We start from the raw sequence: 12603 nt of genomic DNA on the forward strand, positions 1-12603 counted from the left end.
CGGCGGCGGCGGCGTGGGCCGCCTGCGCCCCGGGCCGCGGGGCGGTGCGGCGCGCCGCAGGCGGAGGAGCGCGAAGGCGGCGACGGCCGGGGGCGGAGCCGCGGGGGAGCCGACGGCGGCGGCGCCGGCGCCGGCGCGCCGGCGGCGGCGGCGCCGGCTGCGGCGCGGCGCCGGCGCCGCGGGGCGGCGCCGGCGAACGCCGGCGGGGGGCCGGCGCGCCGGCCCCCCGTCGCCTCCGGCGGCGGGAGCAAGGAGGCTGAGCCGGCCGCAGGCGACGCAGGCGGCGCGGCGCGGGCGGCTGGCGACGGCGCCGGCGGCGCAGGCGCCGCGGCGCCGCCGGCGGCGGCGAGGGGTCCGCGACGCACGGCGCAGGCGCCGCCCGGCGCCCCCTGCGCCGACGGCGGATGCGAAGGAGCAGGCAAGAGGCGGCGGAGGCGGCGGGCGGCGGAGGCGGCGCAGGAGGAGGCGGCGCCGCGGCGGCGCCGGCGGCGGCGGCCGGAGGCGGCGGCCGGGGCGCCGCAAGGGGGGCGCCGGAGCGTCGGGGCGGCGCGGCCCTCCGGGGGCCGCCGCGAGGCGGCGGCGGAGCAGGCGCCGGAGGACAGGCGCGGAGGGCGGGGCGGCGGAGACGGCGGAGGCGCCGACCGTCGGCGACGGTCCGGGCGCGACAGCAGTAGGGCTGCGGCGGCGGCGGCGCACGAAAGCCGCGGCACCCCGGCGCAGGATGGCGGGCGGAGGAAGCAGGCGGGGCGGACGGCGGAGCGCCGCAAGCCGCGCGCCGACGGCGCTAAGACGGAGGGGGAGACTGGCAGCGGTCGGCGCACGCCGCTGCGGCGCCGGCGCCGGGAGCCAGGCGGAGCCGGCGGCGGAGGCGGCGGATGACGGAGGAGGAGAAGCGGAAGGCGGCGGCGCCTGGGGAGGTCGGCGGCGGCTCCCCTTCCGCCGCGCCTCCTCCTGCCTTCTGCGGCGTCGGCGCGGCTGGGGCGCAGGAAGCGTCCTTCTCCGCCGCAGGCGGCGCCGGGAGACCGGAGCGCAGGAGGCGGCTCCTTCTTGCGTCGTCGGTCTCCTGCTCCTCCGGCGTCGGCTGCTCCGTCGGTTCGCCGGCGGAGTTCGCATTCTCAGTCGCCGCCTAGGCGGAGCGGCGAAGCGGTCGGGGGTCGCCGGGCGCTCCTTCTCCCCGGAGCAGGCGGCGGGGCGCGGAGGCGGGGACGGAGGCGGCGGGCGGCGCCGGCGGCGACGGCGGCGCCGCAGGGGGCCGCCCGTGCAGCCGCCGGCGGCTGCGGCGGCGGCGGCTGGGCGCGGGCCGCCGGCTGCCACGGCGCGCAGGCGGCGGGCCGGCGCCGCGGAGACAGCCAGCGATGAAGGCGGCGGAGAAGGCGGAGCCGCAGGCGGGCGCCGCCGGGGGAGAAGACGGCGGAGTCGCCGGCGGAGGCCGGCGCCGCCGGCGGCGGCGGCGCAAGGCGGCGGCGCCGGGCGGCGTCCAGACGGAGGAGGAGCCGCGAAGGCGGCGGCGCGCGCGCGCCCGCCTGCGGCGGGGAGCCCTGCGGGGGCTACGGCGACGGCGGCGCGGCGCCGGCGGCGGGCGGGACGGCGGAGGCGACGGCGCAGGCGGGAAGGCGCCGGCGGCGGCGGAGGTGCGCCGGGGGGCGGCGCCGGAGCGCAGGGCGGCGGCGGAGCGGCGCAGGCGCCACCGGCGCCGCGCCGGCGCGACGGCGGAGGCGGCGGCGCCGGAGCACGGCGCCACGGGCGCCTCCCCTGCGGCAAGGCGGCGGAGCAGCAGGAGGAGGCGCAAGGCGGAGGAGACAAGGGCGCCGCCGGGCGGAGCCACGCCGGGGACGGCGCCGGCGAAGGAGCCGCTGCGGGCGCGGGAGCCTGCGGCGGGCCCGACGGATCAGGCGGGGGCGAAGGCGCAGCAGGAGCCGCCGGCGACCCCGGCTCCGCACGGTCAGGCGGCGACGGAGGATTGCGAAGAGAAGAAGGAGGCGAGGAGACGGCGGGGGACGGAGAAGGAGGCGAAGGCGGAGCGGCGTATCCGCAGGCGAGGCGCAGGCGGAGACGGTAGCCGGAGGGGCAGGAGGGAATGGGGTGGAGGAGACGGCGAGACGGAGGAGGCGGCGCCGGCGAAGGGAGCAAAGGAAAGCAAGACGGGACGCAAATGAGGAGGAGAGAGCGACGGAGCCACAGGAGCAGACGCCTGAGCGGAGGAGGGACGAGGAGGCGGGGCAGGCAGCAGCGACGGCGCCGCAGGAGGAGGCAGGCGAGGCGGAGGCGACGGAGCGTGAGAGAATGAAGGAGTCGGAGACGGCAGAAGGAGCGGAGAGAAGGGGAGAAGGGGGGAGAAGGAGAAGCTCGGAGAAACAGGCGCAGCCGGAGGGGAGAGGAGGAGGAGCCGGCGCACGCCGGGGCGGCTGCTCCGGCGTCGGCGACGGAGAAGAGTCGAAGGAGGAGGCTAAGGAGGACCTCACGGCAGGCGCAGGCTGCGAAGGCGACGGCGGAGGAGGAGGAGGAGAAGGGGGAGGGGAGAAAGGAGCCGGGGGGCGGCTGCGCGGAGCATGCGCCGGCTCCACCGTCTCAGCCGCAGGCCGCTCCTTCTGCCTCTTATCGGCGACGTCGACCACCTGCGAGCACCCCGGCTCCTTATCTTCTCCGAGTAGCCGGCTCAGCGGGTATTAAAAATAAGTTCTCATCCTTATCACTACGTCTCCTCCTCCTTTCTTCTCCTCCTTCTTCTCCTCCTATTATATATTATGTTTTGAAGGAAACCCTTTCTGTGTTTTTCTGTTTGTGTCACTTTGCAGAAGCTTTTTCTGACTCCTGAGAGAATCGGATTTTCTAGATTGGGGTGGTAACCTCAACAAGCAAGCTCATCTTCTACTCCAGTGGACACCACACTGCTCAGCACACACGCACACACACACAACACACACACCACGCACCACACACACACACACCACACACATACAACACAACATACACAACACCACACACACACAGCACACACACACACACACAACACACAACACACACACACACACACACACAACAGCACGCACACACACACACACACACGCACACACACACATACACACACACACACACACACACACACAACACACACACACACACACACACACACACACACACACACACACACACACACACACACACACACACACACACACACACACACACACACACACACACACCACACACACACACACACCACACACACACACACACACACACACACACACACACACACACACACACACACACTCAACCAGGGAAGAGGGGATGCTGTGGTGTGGATAATGGTTTTGCTCAGTGTCTGCTGGTTATTGATGAGACGGAGGTGGCTGAAGGTGTCATGCATGTAGACAATAATGGACACACAAATATGCACACACACAAACACACACACACACACACGCTCTGCTACCTTCACCCAGCATATCTCTGATCGGAGTTTAACGTAACCTTCTGCAAAACAACAACAACCTCCTGAGAGGCCAATAATCCAAAGGAAACAAATTCATGATCAAATTACAGTTTGGAGATCAAAAAGGACAAAACAAATCCCCACTTTCATGTGTCACTTCAGCCGCTTCCTTCATCTCTTCCGCTTCTTCAGACGTCGCAGCCTCATGGTGTTTATATCGAGCTGCCGTAATGCCACGGCTGCGTAGCGGCTATTTGTGGATATTTGGAGGCGTATGTCACGTATACAATCTAGCACTGGCCGCCCATGCTGCCCGCCACCTGGTGAGAAAGTATCCCATAGAGAGGCATCAGATGTTGCCCACAGACGGAGTGCAAAGTGTAAAGGTTGAGCTTTTTGAGATGTGGAATGAAAGGCAGGAGAACACAGGTGGGGGGGGGGGCTCTCTGCAGACACATCCATAAATATAAAGCTCTGAGCTGTAGCTGGTTGTTGGGACTTCACAATGCAGAGACTTGTTTAATGTGAATAGTGCTGCTCGTATTCAATTATGGTGGAGGAGCTACGGTTCAGATTATTCTCCGTCTGCTGGCAGAAAAGTTCATCAAACAAAGTGTTCGAATGTGCAGTCACAAAGATAACCCTTTGCAGATTGACTTTTTGAATTTGGTTGCCACTGTTCCCCTCGAGGGATTCGTTGTTATCTTCACGACTTTCCATTATTACCTCCAACAAGTACGTTATGTTATCGGCTCTCTTTGTTCTTCCAAGGGCGAAGCATGGAAGAACCCATTACAGTCTGGAGCAGATTCAAGTCTCGGGCCTGACACACAAATGATGTTTCACTTTCATTAACTCCGCAAGATCTGTGCTGCATTCATGTGGAGGCAGAATGATCAGGAAGAATGCGTTCCTGGGATAATTCACCTGAACGCACCTTTTAGTCTGACCAATAAAACACGTCTTCTTTGTAGCGTCCATGTTGTTTCCACATTACCACTTGAAGCTCATGAACACACATTTCAGGAGCCCCTGAATGCATCATTAGTGGAGGTCTGCGCTCTCCGACTTTCATTTTATATAGTTTTTTGTTTCCACTCTTTTTTGGCAGAACTCCATCTAATGCCACGAATGTGCAAAGTAAGATGTAAAATATTCTCTCTGTATTTCTTTAAATCCCATGATATTCCCTGACTGAGGTCCAAATTAGACTCAGGTCAGGTGGGAAAAAAGTTTGGAAATCTATAATATATACAGATATTATGTGCTGAGAGAAGGATCCGAGGTTGTTCGCACATTGAAACGGACGCCTCTCGACCTGCGTCGCAAGGCCGAGTCGGTCAAATGCGGTTCATTCCATCCACGGTTGCTTTGAAATGACTAAACCTTCACTGTTGTCCAGAATGTGTTCAATCTGAGCACAGTGCGTGCCTGCAGGGGTGGTGATGGTGTGAGCTGCGAAGCGAGCAGAGCTCTGTCCTCTGCAGGTGTGTGTTTGATTCTGACATCAAACCACGACTGTGACTCACCTGCGTGAAGAGAAGCCACATGGCTGCAGCGCTGTTTGAAGCAGAGCCAAAGTGAAGCCGAGGCTGTGATCGCACACTTTCCACAGAGCGCTGGGAGCGCTTGATTTCAAAGACCTCCTCTTGTCTCTGATATAATTAGAGGGAGAATGTCCATTTAGCAGATTAATTTGGGTTATTAGTGGGACTAAGCCTTTAATTAGACCTCTTGGGCTCAGGAAGGCTCTTAACTGGAGAACTTCTCTTAAAGGGAGCCAACAAATATAACAGCAGTGATGTTAATGCAGAGACATTAATATACATATATATATACAATGTGTAGTGCATGCTTCCAGACCGCACACAGTCCAGCATAACAATATGTAAGTGCAGGGGTTTAATACATGAGGGATGTAAATATAATATGTCTCCCTCAGGAATGATTTTAAATCACTGGATACAGTTTCAGGGTTAGAGAGTCATTTAGATAAACAACCAGTGTTTAAGGATTGAAATGAACGTGACAAAACAAATCTCTGATGAATGTACGTCTACGCGGTGTTATCATTTCTCTGAAGTATTGTTCTTTCACTGAGGAAATGGATTCTACCAGCTCAAGTGTTTCAAACCAAAATTCCTGATACGGCTCAGCGTCGAGGATGTACAAGGTCGTTTTAAGTTATTCATGCTCTCAGTCATCTCTCTGATTACGACCATGTGAGATGATTACTCAAACGCCGAGGGAATCATTTGAATTCTACTTCACAGCGTAGAGTTTATGATCTCATCCCCGTCAAAAAGAAATCCAGAAAATAGATTTTGCACCAGTTTAAATGTTGAAACTTACTTTGTTGTTTGTAGTGTGTGTGTGTGTGTGTGTGTGTGTGTGTGTGTGTGTGTGTGTGTGTGTGTGTGTGTGTGAGAGCATTATTCACACTTTGAATACATAAAGGATGTAAATACTGACTTGTGATCTGCAATGAATCCTCCATCTGCTAAAACTCTTCCTCCTCTCGTCCTCCTCTCTTCCTCCTCTCTTCCTCCTCTCGTCCTCCTCTCGTCCTCCTCTCTTCCTCTTCTCTTCCTCCTCTCGTCCTCCTCTCGTCCTCTCTTCCTCCTCTCGTCCTCCTCTCTTCCTCCTCTCGTCCTCCTCTCTTCCTCCTCTCTTCCTCCTCTCTTCCTCCTCTCTTCCTCCTCTCTTCCTCCTCTCTTCCTCCTCTCTTCCTCCTCTCGTCCTCCTCTCTTCCTCCTCTCGTCCTCCTCTCATCCTCCTCTCGTCCTCCTCTCTTCCTCCTCTCGTCCTCCTCTCTTCCTCCTCTCTTCCTCCTCTCGTCCTCCTCTCGTCCTCCTCTCTTCCTCCTCTCGTCCTCCTCTCTTCCTCCTCTCTTCCTCCTCTCTTCCTCCTCTCCTCCTCTCTCTCCTCCTCTCGTCCTCCTCTCGTCCTCCTCTCTTCCTTCCTCTCGTCCTCCTCTCTTCCTCTTCTCTTCCTCCTCTACGTCATCCTCTCTTCTCCTAGAGTCCTCATCTCGTCCTTCTCTCGTCATACTCTCTTCCTCCTCTCGTCCTCCTATCTTATAGACTTCCTCCTATATAATCCTCGTCCTCCTATCGTCATTCTCTCGTCTCTTCTCTCTTCCTACTCTCGTCCTCCTCTCTTCTATCTCGTATCCTCTGTCCTCCTCTCTTCCTAGACTCTTCCTCCTCTCTTCCTCCTCTCGTCCTCACTCTAGGACTTCTCTAGGTTCATCTAGGCCTTATATCGTCCCTATCTTAATCCTCTAGTACTCCTCTCGTAACTCTCTTCCTACTCTCTTACTCCAATCGTCCCTCTCTATTCCTCCTCTCGTCCTCCCTCGTCCTCTCTTCCTCCTCTCTTCCTTCCTCGTCCTCTCTCGCCTACTCTCTTCCTCCTTTGTCCTCCTCTCGTCCTACTCCTTCCTCTCTCTTCCTCCTCTATCTCCTCTCATCCTTATTCTCGTAATCTATTGTAATATCGTAATAATCTCGTCATCCTCTCTTACTCTTCTATTCCTCCTATAGTCCTAATCTCGTCATACCTCTTCCTCCACTCGTCCTCTCTACTCCTCTCTTCTCCTAGCGTAATACTCTCATTCCTCCTCTCTTCCTCCTAAGTCCTCATTAGTCTCCTCTCTTCCTAATCTCTTCCTCCTCCTAGTCCTAATAGAGGAATCAGAGATTCATCCTCTCATCTTCTCTCGTCCTCATTCTTCAGCCTCTCTTCCTCATCTAGTTTCCTCACTATTTCAAAACTCGTCCTATCTTCTCCTCTATGCCTAACTCGCTAATTATCTAGTCTCATCTATCTTAATCCTCGTCGTCCTCTCTTAATCCACTAGTCTCTCGTCCTCCTCTCTTCCTCCACTCGTCCTCTCTTCCTCCTCTCTTCCTCCTCTCGTCCTCCTCTCTTCCTCCTCTCTTCCTCCTCTCGACTCCTGCGTCAGACTCTCCTCCTCTCATCCTTCTCTCGTCCTCCTCTCTTCCTCCTCTCGTCCTCCTCTCTTCCTCCACTCTCCTCGATTCATACGCTCCTTCCTCTCGTCTCCTCTCCTGTCCTCCTTTCTTCCTCCTCTTCTTCCTCTCGTCCTCCACTCGTCCTACTCTCGTCCCCCTTCTCTTCCTCCTCTCTTCCTCCTCTCTTCCCTCCTCTCGTCCTCCACCACGCTGTGTCACCCGACATGCTTTAGCGAGGGCATTTAAAGCGGCCGCACCTGAAGCGAGGGTGTCTCGTGTTTTTAATACCTTATAAAATATGGCTCAACATTTTGTGAAATATGTTGTAGCTGAGAGTAAGTACAGTAGTAAGAACTACTTCACATCTGTACAATAAATACAACGCTACCGCAAGTAGCCACGTAGATTAGCTTAGCATAAAGTAAGGACCAGGAACAGAGAGCCTGGATCTCTCGACCTGCATCTCTGAAGCTCAACATCTAACATGTTCTCCTTTGTTGATACAAAAACAAGAGCGTAAAATTGACTATTTATGATTTGCGAGGCTCGCTGTTGCCCTGTCTCCAGTCTAAGCTAAGCTAAGCTAAGCTAAGCTAACCCTCTGCTGGCTGTCGCTTCATATTCATGTGAACGAGCGTATTTCCAAAAATGTCAAACTATTCATTACTTCATCTGCTTGACGTGGAGAACTTAGATGGATATTGAAGCATGTTTCTGAACACTTCGTTAGCATCACTTCAGCTAAATGCTTATTTATCCGACAGTTAACATGTGATCACACAAACTGAGGACGTGCAGATTAATGTCTGACTTCTACTCGGGTCTGGGGGTCATGGCCCAGGCACGGGCGGTCCTTATTGTAGTTGCTTTGTGTCTCTTTGTGATTGTTTTGCATGTCTTTGTAGTTGGTACATGTCTCTTTGAGGTGAAGGCCAGGGGGCCCCTGACACTTCAGGCCCCTGACACTACTTGCTCAGTTACTCAGCATCACCGTATCTTCTCCCCCTGCAGGTACATGGCCATCATCCACCCTCTGCAGCAGCGCATGTCATCCACGGAGACCAAGGTGGTGGTGGCGGTGATCTGGGTGCTGGCTCTGCTCCTTGCCTTCCCTCAGTATTACTACTCCAACACAGACCAGCTGCTGGACCGCGTGGTGTGCTACATCGACTGGCCCGAGTACACCGTGTGCGACTTCAAAAAGATGTGAGTCTCTCTGAGGAACAGCTTTTCAAATAGTCAACAAGCGCTGTTAATTACTGTTGAATTGAAAGCAAATGTGGGAGGATGTTGTTTGTATGAGGTGTAAATAAGTGAGCGCAGCGGAAAAGCCGGAAAGCTTTTTGTACTTTGTGGTGAATAAAGTGATGGCACATCATCGGGGTTTGTGTTCTCCCTCTGCTGAAAGGAACATGAATCAAGTTCAACAGGGAAGAAAGAGCAATTAGGTTTGAATGAAGCTTCACTCCATCATTCATTTTCAATTTACTACTGCAACTATTAAGAAGAAGAAGAAGAAGAAGAAGAAGAAGAAGAAGAAGAAGAAGAAGAAGAAGAAGAAGAAGAAGAAGAAGAAATGCTTTACAAGAACGTTTAGCAGGTGCAAAACATTTCTAGACATAAAACCAGGACAACAATAAACAACTGAGAATAATTTGATTAATTTTTTTAGTTTGGAACTCAAAAGAGAATCACACCACAGAAGAAGCACTTACTCCTAACTCACTACAAACACTTATTTCCCAAATGGTCTTTGATAGGAACAAACTAATTACAACATAAACCTACTTGTCCCTCCTGCAGGTTCAAACTCACTGCTTAAATTAAATCAGTCAATCTTAAAATAGGAACATAGAAAAGGTTTTTTAAAATCAGTTTATAAAAGCAATTTTAAGGAATGAAAAGATGAAAGTATCTGCAGGTTCAAGAGGACTTTTCAATAAGAAACGCTTGAATTGGAGGCTACAGTACAATGTTTTGGTTATAGTAATGGACACACCATATCCTCAGCGCTCTTCAGGTCAAAGCTGAGAACTATGATTCTGCTTTTCACACACATCGTCAACTGAGGGTTAACGAGGTCTATCTGACACATTGGACACATGTGAGGTCTATGTCTCAAACAGCTTTAAAGTGAACAGGGTCTATCTGCATCACTCACTTATGCAGATGTTGTAAATATTTGCTGAGTCAGTGAGATCTACAAAGGTCTATCTCCACATGTTCAAGCATCATGTTAGTATCACAAAGGTCTATCTGCTGACAACCAATAGCAGGGCGGGAAATTAATCACGTGATCATTACAAGCACAGGAAGAACTTATTCAGAACGTTTTGCTGCCAACTGTTTTATATTTCATTTTTAAGATCATTAGTAGTTCAAGTTAAGATCATTAATAGTTGAAGTTAAGATCATTAGTAGTTCGAGATAAGATCATCAGTAGTTCAAGTTAAGATCATTAGTAGTTCAAGTTAAGATCATTAGTAGTTCGAGATAAGATCATCAGTAGTTCAAGTTAAGATCATTAGTAGTTCGAGATAAGATCATCAGTAGTTCAAGTTAAGATCATTAGTAGTTCAAGTTAAGATCATTAGTAGTTCAAGTTAATATCATTAATAGTTCAAGTTAAGATCATTAATAGTTCAAGTTAAAATCATTAGTAGTTCAAGTTAAGATCATTAGTAGTTCAAGTTAAGATCATTAGTAGTTCAAGTTAAGATCATTAGTAGTTCAAGTTAAGATCATCAGTAGTTCAAGTTAAAATCATTAGTAGTTCAAGTTAAGATCATTAGTAGTTCAAGTTAAGATCATTAGTCGTTCAAGTTAAGATCATCAGTAGTTTAAGTTAAGATCATCAGTAGTTCAAGTTAAGATCATTAGTAGTTCAAGTTAAGATCATTAGTAGTTCAAGTGAAGCTCATTAATAGTTCAAGTTAAGATCATTAGTAGTTCAAGTTAAGATCATCAGTAGTTCAAGTTAAGATCATTAGTCGTTCAAGTTAAGATCATCAGTAGTTCAAGTTAAGATCATTAGTAGTTCAAGTTAAGATCATTAGTCGTTCAAGTTAAGATCATCAGTAGTTCAAGTTAAGATCATTAGTAGTTCAAGTGAAGCTCATTAATAGTTCAAGTTAAGATCATTAGTAGTTCAAGTTAAAATCATTAGTAGTTCAAGTTAAGATCATTAGTAGTTCAAGTTAAGATCATTAGTAGTTCAAGTTAAGATCATTAGTAGTACAAGTTAAGATCATTAATAGTTCAAGTTAAGATCATTAGTCGTTGAAGTTAAGATCATTAGTAGTTCAAGTTAAGATCATTAGTAGTACAAGTTAAGATCATTAGTAGTTCAAGTTAAGATCATTAGTAGTTCAAGTTAAGATCATTAGTAGTTCAAGTTAAGATCATTAATAGTTCAAGTTAAGATCATTAGTAGTTCAAGTTAAGATCATTAATAGTTCAAGTTAAGATCATTAGTAGTTCAAGTTAAGATCATCAGTAGTTCAAGTTAAAATCATTAGTAGTTCAAGTTAAGATCATGAGTCGTTCAAGTTAAGATCATCAGTAGTTCAAGTTAAGATCATTAGTAGTTCAAGTTAAGATCATTAGTAGTTCAAGTTAAGATCATCAGTAGTTCAAGTTAAGAGCATTAATAGTTCAAGTTAAGATCATTAGTTGTTCAAGTTAAGATCATGAGTCGTTCAAGTTAAGATCATCAGTAGTTCAAGTTAAGATCATTAGTAGTTCAAGTTAAGATCATTAGTTGTTCAAGTTAAGATCATCAGTAGTTCAAGTTAAGAGCATCAGTAGTTCAAGTTAAGATCATCAGTAGTTCAAGTTAAGATCATCAGTGGTTCAAGTTAAGATCATTAGTAGTTCAAGTTAAGATCATCAGTAGTTCAAGTTAAGATCATTTGTAGTTCAAGTTAAGATCATTAGTAGTTCAAGTTAAGATCATTAGTTATTCAAGTTAAGATCATTAGTAGTTCAAGTTAAGATCATTAGTAAGTAGTTCAAGTTAAGATCATTTGTAGTTCAAGTTAAGATCATTAGTAGTTCAAGTTAAGATCATTAGTCATTCAAGTTAAGATCATCAGTAGTTCAAGTTAAGATCATTAGTAGTTCAAGTTAAGATCATTAATAGTTCAAGTTAAGATCATTAATAGTTCAAGTTAAGATCATTAGTAGTACAAGTTAAGATCGTTAATAGTTCAAGTTAAGATCATTAGTAGTTCAAGTTAAGATCATTAATAGTTCAAGTTAAGATCATCAGTAGTTCAAGTTAAGATCATTTGTAGTTCAAGTTAAGATCATTAGTAGTTCAAGTTAAGATCATTAGTCATTCAAGTTAAGATCATTAGTAGTTCAAGTTAAGATCATTAATAGTTCAAGTTAAGATCATTAGTAGTACAAGTTAAGATCATTAATAGTTCAAGTTAAGATCATTAGTAGTTCAAGTTAAGATCATTAGTAGTTCAAGTTAAGATCATTAATAGTTCAAGTTAAGATCATTAGTAGTTCAAGTTAAAATCATTAGTAGTTCAAGTTAAGATCATTAGTAGTTCAAGTTAAGATCGTCAGTAGTTCAAGTTAAGATCATTAATAGTTCAAGTTAAGATCATTAGTAGTTCAAGTTAAGATCATCAGTAGTTCAAGTTAAGATCATTAGTCGTTCAAGTTAAGATCATTAATAGTTCAAGTTAAGATCATTAGTAGTTCAAGTTAAGATCATCAGTAGTTCAAGTTAAGATCATCAGTAGTCATTCAAGTTAAGATCATCAGTAGTTCAAGTTAAGATCATCAGTAGTTCAACTTAAGATCATCAGTAGTTCAAGTTAAGATCATCAGTAGTCATTCAAGTTAAGATCATCAGTAGTTCAAGTTAAGATCATCAGTAGTTCAAGTTAAGATCATTAGTAGTTCAATTTAAGATCATTAGTAGTTCAAGTTAAGATCATTAGTAGTTCAAGTTAAAATCATTAGTAGTTCAAGTTAAGATCATGAGTCGTTCAAGTTAAGATCATCAGTAGTTCAAGTTAAGATCATTAGTAGTTCAAGTTAAGATCATTAGTAGTTCAAGTTAAGATCATCAGTAGTTCAAGTTAAGAGCATTAATAGTTCAAGTTAAGATCATTAGTTGTTCAAGTTAAGATCATGAGTCGTTCAAGTTAAGATCATCAGTAGTTCAAGTTA

The 12603-nt window shown here is 49.0% G+C and overlaps 1 protein-coding gene across 1 annotated transcript in view; it reads left to right on the forward strand.

Moving 5' to 3' along the window:
* The window catches only part of tacr1a (tachykinin receptor 1a), a 45970-nt gene that overhangs the window by 15222 nt on the left and 18145 nt on the right, over window positions 1-12603 (forward strand). The window contains exon 2 of the mRNA XM_029440643.1: window positions 8425-8619. Coding sequence (XP_029296503.1) covers window positions 8425-8619 — 195 coding nt within the window. The remainder of the gene's footprint in view (window positions 1-8424; window positions 8620-12603) is intronic.

The sequence above is a fragment of the Cottoperca gobio genome, chromosome 9 (assembly GCF_900634415.1).
Source record: "Cottoperca gobio chromosome 9, fCotGob3.1, whole genome shotgun sequence".
NCBI classification, from domain to species: Eukaryota; Metazoa; Chordata; class Actinopteri; order Perciformes; family Bovichtidae; genus Cottoperca; species Cottoperca gobio.